Source organism: Sceloporus occidentalis, unplaced genomic scaffold (genome assembly GCF_023333645.1).
Source record: "Sceloporus occidentalis isolate IW3139 unplaced genomic scaffold, rSceOcc1.0.p SCAF_13, whole genome shotgun sequence".
NCBI lineage: Eukaryota > Metazoa > Chordata > Lepidosauria > Squamata > Phrynosomatidae > Sceloporus > Sceloporus occidentalis.
Genome location: NW_028316993.1, coordinates 9,342,029 through 9,367,404, shown reverse-complemented (window position 1 = coordinate 9,367,404; position 25,376 = coordinate 9,342,029). Strand labels below are relative to the sequence as shown.

General features: G+C 43.9%; 1 protein-coding gene across 1 annotated transcript; it reads right to left on the bottom strand.

The window, feature by feature from the left end:
• Positions 1-1,362: 1,362 nt before the first annotated feature.
• Positions 1,363-25,376, bottom strand: LOC149304878 (FXYD domain-containing ion transport regulator 7-like). The gene is made up of 6 exons (XM_089479239.1): positions 25,137-25,376; positions 6,221-6,253; positions 4,668-4,742; positions 3,346-3,379; positions 3,175-3,209; positions 1,363-2,162 (listed from the first exon to the last, which is right to left on the bottom strand). The coding sequence occupies exons 1-6, from the start codon at positions 25,162-25,164 to the stop codon at positions 2,143-2,145; spliced, it is 225 nt and encodes a 74-aa protein (XP_089335365.1). The 5' UTR covers positions 25,165-25,376; the 3' UTR covers positions 1,363-2,142.

Here is a 25,376-nt window from a genome sequence, read left to right as displayed (position 1 = left end):
CAAAATCAACCAGCCTTTTGAAAAGTATACATTGCATTAAAGATTGTGTATCAAATGCAGTTGAAGGAAGCAGTTGAAGGAAGCATGTGATAGGGGCTTCTTAAGAGATGATCTATGTCACAAGGTTTAGGAGAGAAACATCTTTGTACCCTGTATGAACCAGCCCAGGGCCTGGATCCTCAGGAGAGGCTCTTCTCTCCAAACCCAAAGGGTGCTCAATAATGGCTCCTTTTCATCCTGGAAAGAAGTGACCAGTGGGGTCCCACAGGATAAAACTTCAGAATGACCTTAATAGATTAGAAAGCTGGGCCAAAGCTAACAAAATGAATTTCAACATGGGGAAATGCAAGATACTGCACTTAGGGTGGAAAAATGAAATGCACAGATATATGATGGGTGACACCTGGCAGAACAAGAGTTTTACGTACGAAAGGGATCTGGGAGTCCAAGTAGACCACAAATGGAACATGAGTCAACAGTGCAATGCAGCAGCTAAAAAGGCTAATGTGATTTTAGGCTGGATCAATAGAAGAATAGTGTCTAGATCAAGAGAAGTAATAGTGCCACTCTATTCTGCTTTGGTCAGGCTCCACCTGGAATACTGTGTCCAGTTCTGGGCACCAAAATTTAAAAAGGATGTTGAGAAACTGGAGCGTGTCCAAAGAAGTGCAACTAAAATGATGAAGGGTCTGGAAACCATGCCCTATGAGGAGCAAGTTAGGAAGCTGAGGATGTTTAGCCTGGAGAAGAGAAGGTTAAGGGGTGATATGATAGCCTTGTTTAAATACTTGAAGGGATGCCATATTGAGGAGGGAGTAAGCTTGTTTTCTGCTGCTCCAGAGACTAAGACCCGGAGCAATGGATACAAGCTCCAGGAAAAGAGATTCTACCTCAACATTAGGAGGAACCTCCTGACAGTAAGGGCTGTTCGACAGTGGAACACAATCCCTCAGAGTGTAATGGAGTCTCCTTCCTTGGAGGTCTTTAAACAGAGGCTGGATGGTCATCTGTTGGGGGTGCTTTGATTGTGATTTCGTGCATGACAGGGGGTTGGACTGGATGGCCCTTGCAGTCTCTTCCAACTCTATGATGATTCTATGACTCGATTTTTAGATTTCTACCCCCACCTTGTGGCCAGTACCACTTAACACTGCAAATGTCTCCTAAGCCTTGAAGTGGGACCTGCAGGAACTCTGACCTCTTTCAGGTACATAAATAATAATAATAAACAAGTAATTGCTTTATATTTTCCGCCTCTCCCTGTGGATCAAGGTGGGATTACAACCTGATAAAATACACACAATAATAAAATCAATAAAATACAATCCAACAACGATAAATAAAAAACCAACACAAGAAAGATCAGTTAGAAAAACCCCACATTTATTGATTTGTCAAATTTGGCTCCATGCATAGATGAGACATGGAGATGTGGATGGTACAAGCGAGGAGAAGCTGTGGGGAGCCCCCCTCCCCAGGGAAAGCAGAAAGTATGCCACAGAAGCAAGCCCTCCCCTGCACATTCTTATTCCAGTCCTATTTGGGGGTCCAGGGCGGACTGAACACCCTTGCCCATCCACCACAGACACGAATGTCCTTTCTGTTCTTAAAAAGCCAAGGGGCCAATGTGGCTCTTTCCCCTTGGGGCTATGATGGTCATTGGACTTCACAGCATAGCATGAGAAAGCAAAGCAGCAGCAGCAGCAAGAGCAATGGAGGTTTATTATGCCCTACAGTAAGGGGGCATTTCTTTTTGGTGGATGTTTTCTACAGGGCGGTGGTAGCAGCGACAGCAGGCAGCATTATTGCAATTTTAGGGACCTTTGGGGGGAGGTGGATTATAGGAACCAGCCCCCCAGCAGGGCAAGTGCCAGCTGGGAAACTGACAGGCAGAAGGGACTGCCACGCTACTACATCACCTGAGCAGCGCCCCAGCCCTGCCCAGGTGCTTGCTCCCATCATGCAATGGAAGCGCAAGAGCTAACTTGGTTATAAAATTGCCCCTCCCTCGTTGAGGATAGAACGGAGAGCCCCTCCCCCTCCCGGGCAGTCAGTGCCAAGGTGCCAAGGTCTCAGGAGAAATGTTCCTGGGCGCAGTTCATCCCCCAGCCAGTTGAGAGCAGCACATCTTGGAGATGGCGCCTATGCACTGCCAGCTGGAGCTAGGAGAAAGAGAGAAAGAGAGAGAAAGAGAGAGGAGTAAAGAATATGAGAAAGAGACAGAAGGCAGTGGTGGTTAAGACAGAGGGAGATGAATCCCAGAATCTAGGAGCCCTGGAAAACAATGTCTCCCTGCGGGCTTCCCAGCTGCTATTGGAATAGTGTTCTCTGTTGCCATGGCATCACGGTACAGTCCTCAGCATCCTTTGCAACGTCAGCAAATTCCATGGTAACAGAAGGTGGGTGGGAACTTACCTCAGGTGTGGGAGCATCAGCCACCCACTCATACAATTCCTCATTACCTTGCAATGAGATGGTGTAGGACAGACAGACGCACATTAACAAGCACATGTGGAACACCAGCCCCGTTCAACAGGAAGAACTTAAGTCTTCACTGGTTTTAAAAAGCATTGCTCTGGGCTTAGGTGGATCTTTAGGCCACTTCTTGGCAGAAACTCAACAGGGGCAGCCCAAGACATTTTGGCTTCCTGATGCAAAAGAAAAGATGGTATTCTTCCTGCCCTAGCCATTAGTCATTTCACATACGGAGGATACTGGACTGATAGATGTATCTTTTTCAGACACTGGAGGTGAAATAGCATTCTTCACCATACCTTAAGTAGCAGGCTACTTTATAGTAGCCCAGACTAAGTTGTGTGGCAGAAACAACTCTATCCTCCCAAAGAGGGGAACAGCCAGGGTTTTCAGGAGGAAAAGCAGGAGGCTACCCATATCTATGCACACATCTAGTGTGTCTGAGCAATGTGACACTTTGTGGCCCTCCAGAGGTTGTTCTACAACTCCCACCCATCCTCAACATTAGCAATGCTGGCTAGGGATGATGTAGTCCAACAGCTTTTTGGATTGCCCCAATGGTAGAGCCATCCCTGAAACTAAAACAGAACAAAATATGAGTTCGTGGCTAAGCTCTCAGCTAGGAGCTACATCCATGAACATGCCAATAAGGTACATCCTGCCTTGTGCCCTCCTCCCTCCGAGTGCCACATCACTTACTGGGAGTCTTGCCTGCTGCCCTGGGATCCGACAGGCTGCAGAGGGGAAGACACAGAAAGGGTGCAAGTGAATAGGGAGTAAAGGGTACCATGTCTCAGGATGGGGAGGGACAGGTAAAGAGTTCAGATGAGGAATGAAGACAAAACAGATGGATGAGCTGGAAGTGCCTACCTGGGGTCAGATTTTTTGCACCTGAACTTTTTACCTGCAGAAAGGGATAAAAGAGCAAAGTATCAGTGGAAGAAAAGATGCAGGGATGTATTCAATGGGCAAGATGCGTAAACTGTGTGTGTGTGTTATGTAAGGATCAGGCTCCTTAAACTCCACAGGAAAAGGCTTCATAGTTTTTACTGGCGTATGCACAGGAATTCACAGAAATTTGGCTGTCCATCTGCTTGACATAGATTCAGGTGACTCCATGTTATTGGCAAGGAGGAGGGGTTTAAACAGATACAAATTTGCACAGGAACATGAAGACAATTAACCATCTATGTGAGTGTGTGAAAATCCACAGTAATGCACATACTACACTTATGTGTACACTACCCCATAGTCAAGAAGGAGGTAAACTGATCCCCTTTCTGCTATTTCCCAATGATTCCTTACCACTACCATGCACACACATACACAGTATTACTCTCTGCCCTGTGTAAGGGGCACACCCATCCCTGATCATGCCTCAGTAATCAACCACAATGCCTAGGCTCTAAGAAGCTCTGGGGTAGACATGTTCCTGGACAACCAAAAGTTTTGAAAGCCACTTCTTCAGGCATGTCCAATTTCTTTATTTCCCAGTTTCCCTTTGGGCAAAACTGCATATATTATGTAATAAAAGTAATAACCATTATGCTGCATCAAAAGACTGAATTTTTCTATGTGGCACATTTTTGTTTATGTTATGTAATCTCCATCACCACCCCAATCCTCATCCTAAACCCAGTAAACCCAGTAAACCAAGTGTGGCATGGTCAACACTGATGGAAATCCCATTGATCCAATGGCTCTACTCTAGTTGGGGTCTAGCAACTTAATCTAGGCCTTTGTATTCATCTGCCAGATTTGAATGCTACCCTTTCTCCAAGGAATCTATGGTGAAGTGGATATGATTCTCTCTCTCCATTTTATCTAGACACAACACTGTGAGGTAAGTTAAACTGAAAGAGAAAGAGTGACAAGAGACCATCATTCACAAGTATGGAACTTGCTTTACTTGAGTCAAGTACAAGATTTGGCCACTGGTTGTTGTTGTCGTTGTTGGGTGCCTTCAAGTTGTTTCTAACTTATGGCAGCCCTAAGGCAAACTGTGGGGTTTTCTTGGGGAGTGGGGATGCTGATGGTTCCATGGGCCAACACAAAATCCTGTGTTTGGATGGTGAGACTCTTTCTCTGAATCAATGTAAAGCAGTGGTGGCATCGTTAGGATGGGATTTAGATGTTAGTACAGAAGACAAGAAGACATTAAAAAAAACAAGCATCAACAAAATGGAACTCACTCAGTGCTATCAAGATTCCCAGCACAAACATGACGATGGCCAAGACCAGCCCAACCATGCGCAACGTGTCATAGTCTAGAGAGGAAATGCAAGTCAGAACATGAGATGCTCAAAGTCATCCCTGCCTGCCCTGTCCCCCACCCAAGGAGGAGTTTAATTCAGAAAAGTTATAATTCATCCTGTTTTGGATATGGGCACCCCTTTCTCCTTGGATGACTTGCTACAGTTTCTCCTATCTCTCAGCCATGCAAACTATGAAATTCAGAAACAGCTATGGAGCTTTTAAGAGTTATACTCAACATCCAGAAAATGCCAAGTTCCACCAGCCTCTGAAAGGCTTGAACTGACATTGCTGAAACATCATCTCTTCCCAGCTTGATTGAGTGAACTGGGAGCTATCCATGGTCCTGACTCTTGTTTCCCTGAATCAGTCAAGACTAAGCCATCAGTAAACTAGCTCACCTCACTCTATAAACTCTGCAGTGCCTTGATCAGGTCATTTAATGTGGCCAGACTGACATTAATCTGATATATTTGACTGAACTTGACACACTGTGACCTGATTGCCTTGGAACTGATCTAGTTGACTCAGCCTGATTTACTTCAAGTGGACTTGTCTGACATTTCCTATCTCTTCCTTTGTATGCTCCCAGTCCCCACAACCAGGATCAAAAGGTAAAAGGTAAAGATACTCTCTTCATATGAATGTCTAGTAGTAACTGACCGTAGGGCCCTGTACAGACGGGCCTTTTAGCACGTAAGGAATACGTGCTAGGGTTGCCTCGGGGCATCGCTTACAGACGTCCCACAACCCTAGTACATATTCCGTACGTCAAAATGGCAATGCCCTGTACACACGGGCGCCGCCATTTTGACGTGACGGACACTTAGCGTTCGCACATCAGGATGCACTTGTGATGGCCCAAGTGTGCCATTGGAGCACTCGGGCGCCACAAGTGTGCCAGGAAAAGAACCCACTTTTGTGGGTTCTTTTTTTGCCGGTGGGAAACCGCATGGTTTATTCACTGGAAAAGGAGGCACTGGCAGACCACCCTTTTTGGACGGTCTGCATCCCGCCTTTGTTTCTAAGCTAAAGAGCCAGCATTGTCCGAAGATGACTCCAGTGGTCATGTAGCTAGTATGGCTGCACCAAACGCTGTTACCTTCCCGCCAAAGTGGTACCTATCTATCTACTTGCATTTGCATGCTTTCAAACTGCTAGACTGGGACTAGTGACAGGAGTTCATCCCATCATATAGCACTCAGGCTTTGAACTGCCAACCTTCTGATCTTCCAGTCTTCAGAACTGGCATCTTAACTACTAAGCCACTGCATCCCTACAACCAGTATAACCAGCACCCAAACCAAGATGTCATGGATGGCAACTCATCACCCTGAGCAATGTCACATCTTAGTTTCCTCTGGTTCTGCCTAGCCTGTGACATATCTGCCCCATTGCCCAATGTTTTCTCCTGGACCCCCCCCCCCCGCTGGTTTGGGACAAAAGACTTCCAATCCCAGTAACTGGACAGCATTTCTCTAATATCACTCACCGTAGGTGAAAGGGTCCATGTGGTTGTTGGTATCTGCGGAGAAAGCAGAGAGTCAGAGGATAGTGAGCAACCAAGCTTGCCAAGTATTATGTTTCACTGACTGGTTAAATGTTGCATTAAGTAAGATTATATCCAACAGAATTTGCAACAAAACTGCAGCTTAATAAACAAATATTGCATAGCATTGCTCTGCTCCTTAAATGGATGGTTTCAATACACAGTTCAGTCACTAGGCGGCACTAGACTTAGGTCCTAAACACATTGCAGAAATAATCCAGTTTTAGGCCACTTTAACTGCACTGGCTCAATGTTAGGGAATTCTGAAAACTGTAATATTGTGAGACATTTGGCCTTTTCTGTCAGAACTCTGGTGCCACAATAAACTACCGTTCCCAGTATTCCCTACCACTGGGCCAGGGCAGTTAAAGCCCTGGTCTCAAACTGGATTATTTCTGCAGTGTGTTTTGGACGTTAGTTGCACTTCATGGGAGTCAGGTGTTCACTACATTTATTGTGCTTAGAGAAGAAAAAATATGTCTCACTTCCAGACTGGCATGTGTTCATGATAATCTTCAGTCAGTCAGAATGCACGATCCTGTTAATGTCAGGCATAGTTCAGGGATACCAAAATCAACATTTCCCTTCAAGCCAATGCAGCATTGAAGTTTGCCATTAATGGGTTTAAATGGGTTTGCCAAGCAATGACCTAGAATAAACATCTCTGAAAAATGAAGGAGTAGGCAAAGATACAGCAGCTGAGCCTCCTGCACTTGACCTTTGATTCTGGCCAAAGCTAAACTTGTCCTTAATATAAAATTGATATATTTTAGTGAAACCCCCAATAAGAGTCTGTCCTTCCCATATATTGTGATCTTATAATATACAAGCAGCACCTGCAACAAAATATTGTAATGTGGAGTTCTGGTATTCAAAATCCCAGCCCATCAATTGCAGTCCCTCTCCAGAGGCCCTTTCACACCAGACAATGATAGCATTATGATTCCATTTAATTGTCATGCCTGCATGCTCTGGAATCCTGGGGCTTGTAGTTCATGAGGCACTAGAGCTCTCTAGCAGAGAATTCTAAATATCCCTCCCCAAACTGCAAGTCCCAGGATTCCATAGGATGCAGCCGTGGCTTTTAAAGAGGAATCATAGTGCTGTAATTGTTCAGTGTAAAGAGGTCCCAGTTTAAGTCCTGCCTTCCCATACTCAGCCAAAATATTGTGGCCACTGAAGACTCATAATGCTTTTCTGGGTAAGAGGGGGAAGAGGTGCATCCCTCCTGAGTTTTCTCCCTTGAGGATTATGTTTTGTACTTCTGCAAACCATGGGATTCCTCCCAACCTGCTGATATTTCTATTTTGTCCATGGATGCTGTTGTTTTGGCTACATAGGGGCTGGCACTCAGAGAACTGTGATCACTCTTAATATACAAATTGAAGTGAATGTAAACCCTGGGCAGTTACCTTGGCATGTTGGTGTGAGAGTGATGACACTGAGCTGCAACATATGGGAACGTGTGGGTGCATACATAAATTTGGCCATGTTCCCAATGTGAGACATTTCCCAACACTATGACAATGAATAAAAAGGTATAAATGTATATGAATGAATATGTATATGAATATATGAATGAATATATAAATGTATATGAATGAAAATGTAAATGAATGGGAAGATATGTGGCTCTGTCTCTGACTTTCCAAGAAGGCCAGGCTCCCATTCTGCAGAAGGTCTCACTTCCAATCTCAAGATAGTTTGGTACTTCAAAGTGATCTTTTAAATGTTTATTGATCACTCATTACTTAGTGATTTATGATTTAATTTGTTTTTAATTATATCGATAGCCACATTTTTATAATGGGAATGCAAGGTAGAAGTGAAATGAAATAAATAAATAACAGTGTAGTTTACTCAATTGCCACATTAAAAAAAACCTGATAATGTCACATCTTTCAGTATTTCTCTGTGATATGAGGCAGGTTCTTCATACATAAAGAGAGGACTGAACATGGCGTCCAATACTGGATGGAATAACACTGGGTGCCACTTTTAAATCATATACCTATGACAACTGATCCTGAGAATGAATTTCAGGAATCTGACCTTAGTCCTGTATGTCTCCTGAAAAGATACTACAAACAACTAGAGCGACGTCAATATTGTAAGAAAGAATCCATGTTACTAGAGGAGTACAGCAAATGTTTTACAACAGTGTGGATGTCTCCTGAAGGAGGGTCTATGTAGAGGGAGGGTGTAAGGTACGCTGGAGGTCCAGCGGGGCCTGGCCCATTCTGCAACCATGTTACAATGAGGAGGAAAAAATGAGGCTAAATTGTAGGTCATACTTGGGGATATTTATGGAAACTTATTTCCTACATCTATCTACCTATTGTCCAATCTTGTGAGATTTGCTAGCACAAAAAAATTAAAAAGGTTAAAGCAGAACAAAAGACACATGCTGAACAGTAGGTTTCTCTCCCTGTATTTTCTATACAGCAGAGAGAATGGGATTGTGCAGTGAAATTAGGACTTGTACGCTAAAAGATAGCAGTATGTTTGATTCCTTATGGCAATGCTTTCTCAAGAACTACCACCAAATGGGCTCAGTGTGACCACTGGGCTGCACCCCACTTTTGTGCACTTCTGAAGCCCCCCCCCCCCATCAGTCTCCCAAAGCCTCCTAACCCCCTCTTTGAGCCATTTTCTCCAAAGCCATGCAATCCCTCCCCACCCAAAAAAATTGTGGAAACTCATGAAAATATCCCCAGGCCAAACCCACAAGCATCTCAGGTTCAATTACCGCCCCAGAATACTTCAGTTTTCCTCTGCAGTCCCTCTCAGTCACTTCCTTTTGCCATTTTGAGATGGGCTGCAAAGAAAATTGGAGTTACTTGGACTTGCTGCGATGGGTATGGTCTACATGGGGTCTAGTGAAGGGAACTGGCCCTTGCCTCCTATGCAGTTATCCACATCTGAACTGCCAGTTCCAGAGGAGGGACATCTTGTAAGAAGGACAAGACATTTGTCATAATCAGACAATTGGTGCCTGGGGCAAATAACAAAATGACACCATCTACAAAAGCCATTTAGACTGTAGTACCTACTGTACTACCTGAAGCAACAACCTCATTATGGAAACTGTACTTTTGCAGCCTCTGTGTTAAGTAATCTCTTAACACAGATATATCCCATTCTCTCCTTCCTTTTTTAAAGAAGCTAGGACAGGTATGTAGGTTACAAACTACTTTTAAACTTGCAATGTAGATGTACCCTAATACAGTAATTATTCAAACAATACCTTCAACCGAGTACAGAATTTCACTGACTTGACGGAAAGCTGGAATGCCAAAAAACTAACTGTAGATCTTTCTCGCAAGGGCACAGTTCAATGAGAGGGTACCTCCTTTGCCTGCATAGCCCAGATTCAATCTGCAATACTCCAGTTAAAAGGATCAAATGGCACAAGGCGGAGAAATCTTTTGCCCTCTAGTTATTTTGGTGTACCACACCCATAATCCTTCATGATTGGATGTGCTGGCTGGGGGTTCTGGGTAGTGAGATCCAAAACATCTTTAGGACTCATCCTTAAATTAGCAGAATGAAAAAGAGATCCTGGAGAGCTGCTATCAGACAGACAACACAAGGCAGCTCCCTTTCTCCATTTTAAGTCAGATCAAAACCCACAGGAAGCCACAGCTACTTACTTAGAAATTATATGTCTATTCCACCTTTCCACCAATGAGTTCAAGGTGGCATATTTACGTCTCTTCTGCCCTACTTAAATGAATAGAGTACACCTTGCTTAACAAGACTACATGTGAAAGGGATCTAGGAGCCCGAGTAGGCCACAGGTTGAACATGAGTCAACAGAATGATGTTGCAGGTAAAAAAGTCAATGAGAGTCTAGGCTGCATCAATAGAAGTACAGTGTCTAGATCAAGGGAAGTAATAGTGCCACTCTATTCTGCTTTGGTTAGGTCCCACCTGGAATACTGTGTCCAGTTTTGGGCACCATAATTCAAAAATGATGTTGAGAAGCTGGAGCATGTCCAGCAGAGGGTGACCAAAATGGTGAAGGGGTTGGAAACCATTTCCAATGAGGAGAGACTTAGGGAGCTGAAGATGTTTAGCCTGGAGAAGAGAAGGTTAAGAGGTGATATGATAGCCCTGTTTAAATATTTGAAGGGATGTCATGTTGAGGCTGGAGTAAGCTTGTTTTCTGCTGCTCCAGAGACAAGGATGCAGAGCAAGGCATGTAAACTACAGGAAAAGAGATCCCACCTCATTAGGAAGAATTTCCTTGTAGCAACAGCTGTTCAACAGTGGAATATGCTTCTTTGGAGTTTTTTAAACAAAGACTGGATGGCTTTCTGTTAGGGGTGCTTTGATTGTGTATTCTTGTATGGCAGGAGGTTGGACTGGATGGCCCTTGAGTCTCTTCCAACTCTATGATTCTATGATTCCACTATGAAGTTGGTCAGACTGAGCAAGAGTGCCTGGTATTGCAACCCCACCTTCAACACACCTTATTTTGGAAGCTAAGCTCTCCCATTCCCTCTGGCTTCTTTCATTCCACTAAGCCTAAATCCCCCATACAATATACAGTCATAGTACTTTGATACCAGGTAGTTTGGTGAAATACATAGAATTCTCACAAGAGAACTGTATTTTTTTTTTCCTCTAAGAGAATTAGTGCTCTCTAGCAGAGAATTCTAAGCAACCCACAAAACTACAAATCTCAGAACTCTGTAGGGGGCGTGCCATTGAAGTGCTACCAAAATACTAAAACTATGAAATGCAGATATACTATAAAAGGCTACAGAGTCAACTTCATCATCTACCCTGAACAGGAGGAAATTCTATCTTACTCCATATTTATAATGAGAAACAACACCTACGTTGCACAACATCCTTCATTTTGACACTTTTATTATATGTAGCTTTACTACAGAGCTCCCTCTTCCCACACTGGCAATCCTTCCACCATTTTGTAAAGTCCAATGCCTGCCATGAATGGCCTGCAGACCATAAGCACAGGATTATGCACTCTCCCACACTCCCGAGAAGCAGTGCTCTCTGTTTCTGCTCCATCAATGTTTCCCCATCCTTTCCTTTGAGTACCCTAATGAGATGCTCCCATATTTCCACATGAAACTGCTTTAATAAGAGAATAAAGGGGAGAATATTAGCACCTGCAGCTTCTCCTGCTACATGTGTAGACTCATGTAAAGTGCTGCCTCCCCTTTGCAACTGGGGCTAAAAAGGGGGTTGAACACACTACCCACAGTTTCCACTCACACACAACCTGCAAATTGTCTCTAGTCTGTATCCCCCACCAGTTTCTCTAGTGAAGTGGCCAAGCAGCCATCTTCCTACTTCTCGCCTACTCCACACACACATCTCTCCTTACTCAGTACTTATCATGTGCCCTACTAAGACCCCAGCCTCATTCTGGTATTTCAGGACCATGTCTCAATCCTATTACCCCTTCTTCATTATAAAATATGATCTGCCCCCATGCTGCCCCCCTTCCGCCAACCAGTGCTACCTTCCTTCCTTCCCTAGCCCTCCTAGCTGCAGCATATAAGTAGGGAGAGGCCTCCAAAGTGCCTGATGCAAGATTGAGGGCGGTTGCTGCGGCGGCGCAGGGACTGCGGATGAATAATGCAAACTCCAATGCAGGGGATGGGGGGTTGCCATGGAGACAGGACACTGCATTGAGAGAGCCGGGTGTCTTAATCCAGTGCCAGGGCTCAGAAGAGGCAGCTGAGGAGAAAGGATGCTCAGGGCTGGCCCTGAGCCAACTGTCCATAGGAAGCTTTCCAGGCCTTGGGTGCAGGCTCCCATGGCTCCCCACAGCTGTCAGTTTACCTCAGTTTTAACCCAACAGCTTCTCCTGTCAAGCTGAGCAACAGCTATCCTCAAATGTGCCATGTGTGTCCTCAAATCCACTCTGTGTCCTTAAGTGTCCTTTTACAATCCCCTCGATTTCCTCCTTTCCTCCTTAGTATCTGAGTCCTGCCCTCTCTAGGAATCAATGGAGGGGACGTGGAGTTTGTTGCGGTGGATGGGTACGGGTCAAGGTCCCCTATCACTGAATCAGCAGGTTTCCCAGAACATCCTGGAAGTGAGCCAAGGAAACACCCTGCAGACAGCCATAGCCAGCGACTGGGGCAGCCGCAGAGATGGAGAGAGTGATAAAAAGGAGTGGCGTTTCCCAGAGCTGCGCATTAAACCGAGAAACATTATTATCTTTTCCCTCCTGACACAAAGCTGGCCAAGGAAGCCCAATGCCACTCCAATGCTTCCTCCTTGCATCCCCAAACAGAACATGAGGTTAGGTTGCCACATCATTTCGGTAAACTCAGCTTCTCAAAAAGGATGCTGGCTCTCTGCAGTGGTGTATGTGCCTCCAGCTTCTGTTCAAATACTGACCCTATTTAGAATATGGGCTCTGAGTATAGGCTGGGGAATCGCGGTGGCACCGGGGGGATGGCTCCAGGCCAGACCCTCAGACGTCCTTGAAGGAGAAAGCATTTTTGTGGCTGGCACACACTGACTGGGCAGACACCCAGGGCAATGAGAGAGTGGTGGTGAATGGTTGTGAGCACGTAGGAATGCACCTCTTGGATCTGAAAAATGGTTTGAGGCAGTAACTCTTTGGAGAAAGTGGCTTGGATGTAACAGGCTTCACTGATGCATTGGCCATAAGGAGTGCTTTAGTCTAAGTTAGCCAGTGGCATGCATGGTTAGTCACAAAAGCCATTTGCGGAAAGCAAGATCTTGAGCCTAGAACAGAGGCAGGAAGCATGCCAACCTCCAAATATTCCTAGTGTGCAATTCCCAGCATTCCTCACCAGTGGTTATGCTGGCAAGGGCTGCTGGAACTTGAGTCTAACAACATATGGAGGGGTGCATGATTCCCAGCCCTGTTCTAGAACAAAGAATTCAATAAAGACATAAGTGAATCTGAGCAGGAACAGAATGCCTTCTCCTCATTAGAGACTAATCACAGAAAACTATCCTTGCATGCATGCCTTTTGCTGCCCTCCAGATATGTTGGACAACACTTACCATAATCCAAGGCCTGTAAAGTAACTGAGAATGGTGGAAGCTGAAGTTCAACACAGGTGGATGTGTGAATTTCCAGGTCAGAAAGTACACTTTTTGATGCCCCTGAACCACCGTTATAAAACAAATGGCTTCTGACTAGAATTCTGGGGTATTAAAGTTTTGTAAGGATATTGAGAATTTCTTGCTAGAGACCTGCTGCTCCCTCAAACCGAATTAGTTTCCGGGTGGCCATGACACTTAAGAAGACTTAAAACTGTTTTAAATTTGTAATCCATATTAGAGTCAGGCCTTAGGTTTGGGGCACAAGTATATCCGTTCCTTCTGGTGCCAAATAATCTGATCTGATGTGGAGTCGAAGGCTTTCATGGCCAGCATCCATAGTTTTCGGGCTATGTGGCCATGCTCTAGAGGGGTTTCTTCCTGACGTTTTGCCCCAAAACCCCACAAAAAACTATAAACTGATCTGAACTTTAAAAAAAAAACCCACATTTTAATTGAAAGATGTTATTAAACTTGAAAATTTCAATATTACTCTGTAGTTGTTGAATGTGGTCCCTTTGGAGGCCTGACTGGTGCAGATCCTGGTTTGATAACAGCACCAGCCAAACCATGGCTTCGTAAGCCATGTTTTAGCTAAAGCCTTTGTACCCTCATAATTTCCATTGTTTAAAATAATTTTTCTGCAGGATTCCCAGAAATATAAAGTGGGATACAAATATTTTAATATATTAAACAAATTATTTACTACGAATTTGCCCATCTCCTTAAGCTTGTGAATAGATGGAAGAAAGTAATGATAAAGGCTGCCCCATTTGCCACGATAAAGACAAATATTAAATGGTTGTTGCTGGATAGGTTCCATAAAACAGCTATGGAAGAGATGAATTACCTTGTAGGGGAAATTGGTCTCTTTTGATGGGCAACTTGTAGCCCTTCAGAAAGTGCTGAGCTGTGTCTCCTATCGCCAGCACAGCAAAGAGCAAAAGTTTTGGAGGGAGTTGCAGTCCAACAACTTGTGGAATGTCATGTATTCCCCACGCCTGGCTTTGGTTTGGAGGCTATAGGCTTTTGGTTAACACAGAACTGTTCAACTATTCAGAATGAAGATTACCATCATGCAAAAGCTTAGATACTTGGTCTAGTTGATACCTCTGCTGAAATGTCAAAAAACATTTCAGAAACCCACTGAGGCTTATAAATTATTCCGCACTGAGCACAAAGAGCAAATGGTTCTCATGAATATGCAGACTTGCAGCACACTAGGCTTCTCTGCCAGTAAAAAATAGCAACAGAAATGTCAAAGTCTTTGCTTGTGTCACTAGGCAGGTCACAACGATCACTTAGCTGCTGAGTCTCATCACAAATACCTAACTAACCCTTTCTGATGTAGTGCCTTCTAGAGGTTTGGGACTCCATTTCCCATCAGCCTCAGCCAGAATGGCCGATTGTCAGGGAAACATACCACCTAAAACATCCAAAAGGCATTAGATAGAGGGAAACTGATTCAAAAGCCCTTTTGACAGAAGAAGAAGAGGAGGAGGAGGAGGAGGAGGAGGAGGAGGAGGAGGAGGAGGAGGAGGAGGGGCTAAAGAACAATTAAAAAGGGTCTCATTCCAATTAACACTGTCTAATGGACTTCCATGCTGACAGTGAAAACAAAGCCATTTGAGCCAATGTTCACTTACTGAACTCAATGGAGCTTTCCTTTATATAAGTTGGTATGGTTCTGCAGTCAGCCTAAACTCCCTAAAGGCACCAGATCCTATTTGATCTCAGAAGCTCAGCAGGTTCAGCTCTGGTTAGTATGTGGATGGGAGGCTGCCAACAAGGACCAGGTGCTGTAGAGGAAGGACCTGACAAAACTACCTCTGAGTATTGCTTGCCTAAGAAAACCCTATAAAATTCATGGGGTCACCAAAAGTTGATAGGTGACTTCAAGGCACATACAAACAAGCACACACACATACACGACGTTGCCACTTAAGTGTAGTAATGTGCCCACATTAATTTAACTTGGATCCAAACCAAACGAAACCAAACATTTCAGGTTCAGAACTGCCCACAAGAGAATTTCCCACTGAGATCAGTGCACATGTCTAAATTTGCATGAGATTTTGTACCAATCAACCCTGGCAAATGCATATGAGAGCAAACACACACTGTCATAGTTTAGCAGTCTGACCAAACCTAGAGGCTAAGTGGGCAGCAGTGGAGGAAGCAAAAGTTGGACCTTAGGGCTAAAATTCTGGGCCCTGGAGCTTGGGGTAGGTAGGAGCCAATTATAACACAGGTGCTCATTTTATCTTTCGCTATAAAAATATCCTTTTCAAAAATAAAATGATGCTTGTATCCAAATAAAAGAGCAGGAGGAACAGCCTCCATTTCTGTGAACGTGACCATGCTATCAGTAGAATTTAAAATTGAAAACTACATATGCTCAGAGTAAGGTAGTGTGTCCAACCATAGGGGGTGGTGCTCATCTCCATTACTAAGCCGAAGAGCCAGCGTTGTCAGAGACTACTCTGTGATCATGTGGCCAGCATGACTGCACAGAACGCTGTTTACCTTCCCACTGGAGTGGTACCTATTTATCAAATTGCATTTGCATGCTTTTGAACTGCTAGGTTGGCAGAAGCTGGGACTAGGGATGGGAGCTCATCCCATGGTTCGGCATCCAGGCCAAGTCAGTATCTTAACCACTTGAGCCACCGCAGAAGTGCTCAGAGTACTTCTTTTGAAAACAATCTTGGTTCAAAACCCTATTCCCGCCGCTCTCATCACATCAGCAATTAGAAGCAGTCATAAAGCCTGGAAAGTGGTTACAGGGAGAAATAAGACATATTACTTGTGTGCTTTACAGTATACAGCTACACATGGCTGAGATCCAAAGTCTAAAACTTTTAGGAAACCACAGCCTTGCAAATATTTTTTTGTCTTCAGCTTCCAAAATCTGCAGCTAACAGGATCAATGGTAATGAATTATGGGAGTCATAGTCCAATGATATTTGGATGCCCCAAAGTTCCTACCCACTTAAAATTACCAAGCTGTACCACTTTGCACCAAGATCCTTCTAGAAAGTGAGAGGGTATCTTTACACAGTTCCTTTAAAAACTAGGTAGCCTCAGAGTGGAAAGATACCAAAGCATGACATTTAGTTCTCTTGCCTGCGTCAGGCAGTTGATTGTATTGCTCACAACAGACAAACAGCAACCCTCACCTAGTTAGGTGTGCATGAGCAACATGGGGAGAAGGGGGGAACGGACAACAAATGGGCAGTGAGATAGTTCTCACATTCTTATATTGAAGAGTTTGGTGTTTGTCCAAGGTTATTTAGGGGCAAATTCATACATAACAATTTTTTTAGGTGTACACCAAAAGGAATAAAATAAAGAACGAATGCAGCAAACATCTGTGCCATAGAAACACAGTTGTCAAGGAGCTGGCATTAGCTGCTCATCCCTGCTGATTGCCACAGAGCACACACACTGTGGTTTGTCACTGCTCCCTGTGTGAAAACAGCCCTGAACAGCTGGGGGTGAACTAGGTGGAGGCATAACGCTCTGTGGCTGGAATCTGTGCATATAGTTTGCAATAACCTTGTGTGACTCCTCTTCCCCAGTCTGCGTGCAGAGAAGCACATTACCTTGGCCTGGGCATAGGGCTGCTTTATCATGCGGAGGAAGGGAAGGGCTGCAAACAAAAGGCAGCATGCATGCTTGCACGCTCACATAAAAACTGACAGTACACCTGCCCAATTGCACAGATGTACAATGCCTTGCCTGGTATGCATGTAAGACAGCAGCTGATCAAAAAGTCCCTAAAATCAAAGTTTACTCACCATCCTATCCTGGAACTAGATGCCTATGCTATATGGAAAGACATTCACATGTCATTCATAACACACTTGTGCAGCCGGGGGTACACATATGCGAATACATTTTTGAACATGCATATGTTTGCTTCTTCCCTATCTACATCCTCCCACTCTTGACACATCAAGTCATGCCTACACACCTTGATGAGTGTACCATTCATGAAACAGCAGGTTCACTGACAGCAGAATTGTGTAGAGGAGGGTTACAATTGAGTGGAGAAGCTTTAGTCCTTTAGCTGTTTTGGATTTCAATACCAAGCAGCCAGAGACAGTATCACCAATAGTAAAGACTGGTGAAAGCTGTAATCCAACATATCTGGAAGGCCAAAACTTCCTTAACTCTAAGCTACCAAAGCTCTTCTCAGAGAGTTTTACAGTCCAAATAAAATACACATTCAGATTATTCCTATGGAGATGCCCCCCTACAAAAGTGTTCAGCATGGGGTCAGGGAATGAGACTGCATTCATCAATAGCGAGAAAGGATCTTGTATGCATATAATTCACACTCATTAGGAAAGAATAGAGGGAACCTGACTCCCCAACTCTTTTTTAGAAGGTATTAGAAGGGCAATGATCTTAACTAAAACTGAGAGGGCTCAATAAGCCAAAGGTGCCGATTATGTGACTTACTCTTGCCAGCACAGTTAGTGCTCACAAGTGTTGGGAGCCTAATTCCAACAATTACAGTATCTGAATGTAATAGTGTAAACATTTTTTTACATTATCTATGGGGATGTTTTTCAGGTTTATTTCAGCAAGATGGATGATTTAGTGTTCTCCTTTAGCTTTACTCTGTTTGGTATTAGTAGTTCTCGATCTGTGACACAATCTGCTCGTGGTCTTGCTTTTGCACTGAGAATGCAAAAGAGAATGAATCCATCTTCTGCTTCCCATTATATTTTATATAAGTCTCCCTGCTTGGAAGTCTTTAGACAGAGGCTTGATGGCCATCTGTCGAGTATGCTTTGATTGAGAGTTCCTGCATGGCAGGGAGTTGGACTGGATGGCCCTTGAGGTCTCTTCCAACTCTTTGATTCTATGAGTTCTATATTGGCCTTCAACTGATATGCATGCATACAACCACTTCTTGGGTTGTTTGCAACAAACAAACCGTTGGCCTCGCAAAATTCAGTCAGTCGGTCTCCTGCTTCATTTCTGGATCATAGGCCAGATCTTCCTACAATATTGGATTCTGTTGCGTTTCCTATTTTTTTTCATCCTAGTCACGTATGAGTAACAAGAAGTCCTGTTTGAATGGATGAATGAATTTATTTACCGTCTTTGACCAAAATAAGAAGTCCTGTTTTGATGTGTGATCAATTTCTTCATGAAACTCCTCCATAGAATCCTTCAGTTTCTTCTCATTTTGCCTCTCTGGTTGGAGTGTAAATTTGAATTATGGTTATTTTAATGGGTTTTCCTAGAATTCATGTTAACATGATTCCTTCAGACTGTACATCCTTTGTCTGTTGCTACTCATAGTTATCCTCTGTTCTACCCCAAGAGCATGTTGAGTGTGCCCTGATATTATCTCTTTCTTCACTTGGATTATTTCTATGGTTAAAAAAAGGGTTTACCGCATCTTCCTCTGTGCAGTGCTAACAAGAAATTTAAACCAAGAGCAAGGAGCCTACTTCCTCAGATGCATGAGGTGGGGTGGAGAATCTAGAGACAGACTCTTATAAGTTGGCTGTATAACATTCTCACACACAACCTGCTTATATAGATCTGTCTCTGGACCCTCCACTCCACCTCATGCATGTGAGGAAGTAGTCTCAAGTCTACAAAAGCTCATGCTACCCGCTTCTTTCTTGTAGTCAGTCTTAAAGGTACAACAAGATGTTATTGCATATGTAAAAGAAATAAAAGGATGATAGCTACATTTAAAGAAGAATCATACGATGACTGACCTCCAATTTTAAAATGTTAAGTGAGTGATGCACTCAGAGTACTAGGGAGAAATACATCATCAAGAACATCTGGCATATCAACAGAACTACTTCAGTCTACAGAGACAAAATCTACAGTCAGCCCTCCATAGCCACAGATTCTCCATCCACAGATTCAACTATCCATGGCTTGAAAATATATTTTTAATTTAAAAAAATTAAAAAAGCAAACCATGATTTTGCCATTTTATATAATGTCCATTTTACTCTGCCACTGTGTATAATGGGACTTGAGCATTCATGGATTCTGGTATCCACAGAGAGTCCTGCAACCAAACCCCAGCAGACACCAAGGGCCCACAGTGCTCTAGTTATAATTAAAATCTGTTAACGAAAATGGAAAAACAAACAATGGCCCACAGATTGGAAATCCTCACTGCACATCCCTGTCCCCAAGAAAGGCAATAGTAATCACATAACCAATACATTAATCTCCCATGCAAGCAAAGCTATGCTCAAAATTCTACAATGAAGACTCTTACTATATATGAAGTGAGAAATGCCATGTTCAAGCTGGAATCAGGAAAGGAAAAGGCACTCGGGATCATGTCGCAAACATATGCTGGATAATGGAATGTACCAAAGAACTTCCCAAGAACATCAATTTCTGCTTTATAGACTGTACAGACTGGGTGGGTTTTTTTTATATAGATCATGATAAACCATAGATCACTCTTAAAGAAATGATGCCACAACATTTGATTCTGTTAGGGCAGAATACTGAGAAACAGAGTAGTTTCCAATTGTCAGGTAAAGAGGCATTTTATCACCCTACCTATTTAACTTGTATGCCAAAAATATCACACATAAAGTTGTAGGTATGAAAACTGGAGGAAGGAACATCAACAGTTTAAGATAGGCCAATGACACCTTATTGCTAGCATAATAAAGCAAAGACTTAGAACAGTTATTGAAAACAGTTGAGGAATACAGTGCAAAGGCACACTTACAGTTGAACATTAAAAAAACAAAAGTAATGACCACAGATGATTTACCTAACTTTAAAGCGGACCATGAAACAGTTCAAGCTTTTCCAAACCTTGACTCAATCATTAATCAGAGTGGAGACTGCAGTCAAGAAATCAGAAGACTAGGACTTGGATGGGCAGCTATGAAGAAGTAGACAAGATGCTGAGATGTAAAGATATATCACTGCATATTAAAGTTAAGATGGTCCATGGCTGTGAAAGCTGGACAGAGAAGAAAGTTGATAGGGGGAAAAAATCAACTAATTTGAGATGTGGTTTTGGGAATACCACGGAGTGCTAAAAAGACGGATCCTAGAGCAAATCAGGCCTGAACTCTCCTTAGAAGCCAGGATGGCTAAACTGAAGCTGTTAGACTTTAGCTATAGAAGAAATTACAAGATGATAATGCTTGATAAGGTGGAAGGCAGTAGGAAAAAAGAGGAAGACAACATTACAGATGGGTAGACTCTTATCAAGAAAGCCATGGCCTGAAGGACCTGAGCAGGGCAGCTGAGGATAGGGGGACTGGGGGGTCTGTTATAGGGGGTCTCCATAAGCAACTAACAAAAACATCTTCCTAAATTGACCATATTTCTTATGAAAAATGGAGTCAAATGTGATATAACATCACTTCCACTTGCTCCAAACATGTTTCTACATCCTACGGAATAGCACCGGCCCTGGCACAGTTGCCCATTGCTTCTGTATAGGATTGGCTGCTGCTTATCATCCTACTACTCAAAGGATTTAGGAAGGCGTCAAGAAAATATCTGCCACTCCTAGCCACAGGGTACAAATACCAACATCCTACAAATACCAGTATCCACACTTATATGGACAGAAGCTCAGATTTAATTCTTTCGGAAACACCCACTCAGTACAACATTCACTGATAAGCAGTATAGAAATGTACTTCCTATTGCTAAAACATATACATTCTGACCAAAATGTCATTCAAACATATATACCCGGTACATACAAATAACAGATGGTAGAGCATATATACACAATCACATCAAATGCATACAACCTGAAATGTTGCTTGCATGCACACTGGCAATATGGCATCCATACAGTTCCTTCATACATACATGCTAACATACTTAGTACCCCGTAGACGACAACTCAGAATCGCTGGGATGACATGAATAAATGGAACTAGGTAGGTAAGAATGAACATAGGATATGGTTCCATTCAGCTAACACGCCAAAATATAGTTTAAGTTTCTAGCAGGCCTACTTTGGCTCAGAGCTAATTGCTTTTCATTTGCTATCTGCCCAGACCCTGCATCTTCTAGACACAGCAGACTATGGGAGCAGAACAGCTATGGCCATGATCATTCAATTAAGTCATCACATACAAACACTGTTTGCACAGACTATAGTTACTCTGTCTGAACCATGGTTTCAGACTCCTGTTCGCAATAATGAATTCCTCAAGCCTGGGGCCATTTCGCAAAACAAAATGGCAACTTCCTATGGGATCCTTGAGTTTGTAGTTTGGTGTGGCACTAGAGCTCTCTGGCTGAGGGTTCTGAATGTCTCGCCCTAAAATGCAATTCCCAGAATTCCACAGGATGTTGCTTTGTCAGTTAAAGTGGAACAATAGCACTATAACTCCATGCTGTGCCAGACTTCATAGTCTCCTTGCAAATGACTGTTAGACTTCCCTAGCCATGATGATGTGGCATAAGCTTGAACTAAGCTTGTGCTGATGCACTGGAACAGACCACCTCTCAGTAGCCTTGCAATATGCTTCGCAAACCACAGATTCTGGGTTCATAGAATCATAGAATCATAGAATCATAGAATCGTAGAGTTGGAAGAGACCACTAGGGCCATCCAGTCCAACCCCCTGCCATGCAGGAAATCCAATTCAAAGCATCCCTGACAGATGGCCATCCAGCCTCTGCTTGAAGACCTCCAAGGAAGGAGACTCTATCACCCTCCGAGGGAGTGCATTCCACTGTCGAACAGCCCTTACTGTCAGGAAGTTCCTCCTAATGTTCAGGTGGAATCTCTTTTCCTGTAGCTTGCATCCATTGTTCCGGGTCCTGTTCTCTGGAGCAGCAGAGAACAAGCTTGCTCCCTCTTCAATATGACATCCTTTCAAATATTTAAACAGGGCTATCATATCACCTCTTAACCTTCTTTTCTCCAGGCTAAACATCCCCAGCTCCCTAAGTCGTTCCTCATAGGGCATGGTTTCCAGACCCTTCACCATTTTTGTCGCCCTCCTTTGGACACGCTCCAGTTTCTCAATGTCCTTTTTGAATTGTGGTGCCCAGAACTGGACACAATATTCTAGGTGGGGCCTGACCAAAGCAGAATACAGTGGCACTATTACTTCTCTTGATCTAGACACTATACTTCTATTGATGCAGCCTAAAATAGCATTGGCCTTTTTAGCTGCCGCATCACACTGTTCACTCATGTTCAACTTGTGGTCTACTTGGACTCCTAGATCCCTTTCACACGTAGTTTCATTCAGCCAGGTGTCACCCATCCTATATCTGTGCATTTTATTTTTCCGCCCTAAGTGCAATACCTTACATTTCTCTGTGTTGAATTTCATTTTGTTAGCCTTGGCCCAGCTTTCTAGTCTATTCAGGTCATTTTGAATCTTGATCCTGAAATCAAATTCTGCTGTCTCCACTTAAAAGGAACAGGTAACAGATGATGGCAAACAACCTTCTTCTGATACCCTGTTAGTCAGAAAAGGTAGCGCTGGACTTGATAGGCAGATAACATTACATTTCTTCTCCGATAAGAAGAAATGTCTTCTTATAAGCATATATTTATTCTCTAATAAGAAGAAAGTTAGAGCTCTCTCTCTCTTTCTTGTTGTAGCTACTGTCCTGGGAAGTTACTTTGTTTTTTTGAGGGGGGACACTAACACTGCTCAGATAGTAAATAGTTTACTTATGCTTCTTGTATCATCTCCAATATGTGAACATTTCTTCCTCCCCATGCTGCCCCCACAACAACCTTGTAAGGTAGGACAAACTAAGAGAAAGTGACTGGCTCTGGTCACTGAGTGAGTATCATGGTTCCTGGGCGTGGAACTTGAACCTGGATATCCCGCATCCCATTCAGTGGCTTCCATGTCAGTGAGTCTTTGAATCTGCTCTTGGTTTTATGCTGAACTTTAAAAAGGTGCTATCAGAGGGGTAGAACCCATAAGTTAAACAGCTTCGGTGGCTCTTTTAAACTTCAGGCTAAAGCACAGAGCAGATTAAATGCCGTATTGACATAGAAGCCACTAGCTGTTGCCGATCCCAGTCCCAACACTATGTGCACTGTAGTACATATGCATGCATGAACATCTGTGCATGAGGAAACTGCCTTATATATCAGGTAGAAAACATTACCTGATATAAGGCAGTTTCCTCTATCTGTGTCTGTTAGTGTCTTCTCCCTCTTCCTAAAAAAAACTAACCTAGACCATCTTACCAAAACAGTAGCTACAACAAGAAGAGAGAGCTCTGAATTTTTTCTTATTGGAGAAGAAATGTATGTTTATAGGAGGAAAAGTGGAATGTGAATGTAAAAAGGAGGTGATTTCAGACTAAATTGTACATGATTTCAGACTAAATTGTACATGACCAACCTTTCAACCATCATACATCTACCAACCTTTTTCCCAGGTACCCAGAGAGAGAGATGGCTCTGCGGCAGAAGCTTAGCCTAAACTTTTGGCATCTTGACTTATGGGAAGGGGGGGGGGGGGAGAAAGAAAACAGGCCATACACCCGGCTGCGCACAAGCACAACAAATCCCACTATGTTCACAGCAGCACCGCACAGACTGTTCCTGTCTGTCCTCCAGAAACAGGCAGCCAAATCCCTCTGTTTTCTTTTGCCTTGCTTTCCCAAGACACATTCCATCCAGGCATCCAAAGTGTGCACCGACCCAGCAAGATCCAGCAATGCCAACCCAACCGCTGGCAGCATCCTCTTCCCTCCAGACAGTCAAACAGAGCAGCAGCTGCTGCTGCAGAAGCGGATGATGATGGTGATGATGATGATGATGACTTCAGGCTCCCAAGGACTGCAGTGAGCTGGGCAACATGCTGTGAGACTGCAAATACACACGCACACACACACACACACAGACCTTGCAGCAATTCTTACAGGACTAGAGAGGAGAAGGAAGGAAAGAAGGAAGGAAGGAAGGAAGGAAGGAAGGAAGGAAGGAAGGAAGGAAGCTGCTTTGCCCAACCTGCCTCTGTGATCTCTTAGACCGCATCCTTCCGCATTGCTCGAATAACCCAGTTTGACACTGCTTTAACTGCCAAGATGTGTCAAGGGGAGAAGTGGAAGAGAGATTTAGGAAATGGAGTGGGTAAAGCAGGCTGATCTGGTTTGATACCACTTTGGCTGCATCCCCACTGGAGGAATCACCCGGTTTGGTCCCACTTTAATTTGTTGTCTGGCTCACTGCTATGGAATCCTGGGAGTTGGAGTCTGTTGTGGGACCCAGAGTGGAGCCACACAAACCCACACATCTAAACCATCTTCCCAAGAGAGCAACTCCAAATGAGAGGATCTGGGATGGCCTCAAAAAAACCCATTCCCACGTTTCACCTTCTTTTTGAGTGTTTGGACCAAGGCTCTGGAGGCTGGGGTTCGACTCCTGAAAGATGGCCTGGGCAAGGCACACTCTCTCAGCCTCAGGAGAAGGCAAGGCTACTTTTAGACTCTGGGTTCGAATCCTGGCTGGGTCCTGAAAGCGTCTGGGGTGACACTCTCTCAGCCTCTGAGAGCAACGCTCCCTTGAAGAAACCTTGCTCAGAAAACCCTTTAAAAAGGTGGCCATAAAAAAGAGCCACCCTTTTAAAAGGGTTTCCTGGGCAAGGTTTCTGGAAAGGAGCTTTTCCCTCGCCTTCCCCTGAGGCTGAGAGAGTGTCACCCCAGGCGCTTTCAGGACCCTGCCAGGATTCGAACCCAGAGTCTAAAAGTAGCCTTGCCTTCTCCTGAGGCTGAGAAAGAATGTCTCCCCTAATGCTGGCCTTCCTGAAGGGGAGAAAGATGGGGGTCTCACCCTGATGGATGGTCGCAGGGGTCGCCATGGCGGTGGAGGAAGAGGAGGAGGAAGAGGAGGAGGAGGAGGTCTTCTTGGCTGCACTCAGCTGCTGCTGCTTCTCTTCAGTGAAGATGCACGAAATGCGGCAGAAGCCGGCTGGGCGGGAGGAGGAGGAGGAGGAATAATAGGTGAAGAGGGCTGGGTTTTGTTTTCCCTTCCTTCCCTCCTTCCCTCCTTCCCTCTTTCCTCCCTTCTCCT

Bases quoted from the DNA above. Each gene is read 5' to 3' on its own strand.
- LOC149304878 (XM_089479239.1), bottom strand. From the start codon at position 25,164: ATGGCGACCCCTGCGACCATCCATCAGG. The intron at 4,743-6,220 runs GTGAGTGATATT...TTTCCTCTCTAG, and splicing joins CATGGACCCTTTCACCTACG to ACTATGACACGTTGCGCATG. The intron at 3,210-3,345 runs GTAGGCACTTCC...TCCCCTCTGCAG, and splicing joins TGCAAAAAATCTGACCCCAG to CCTGTCGGATCCCAGGGCAG.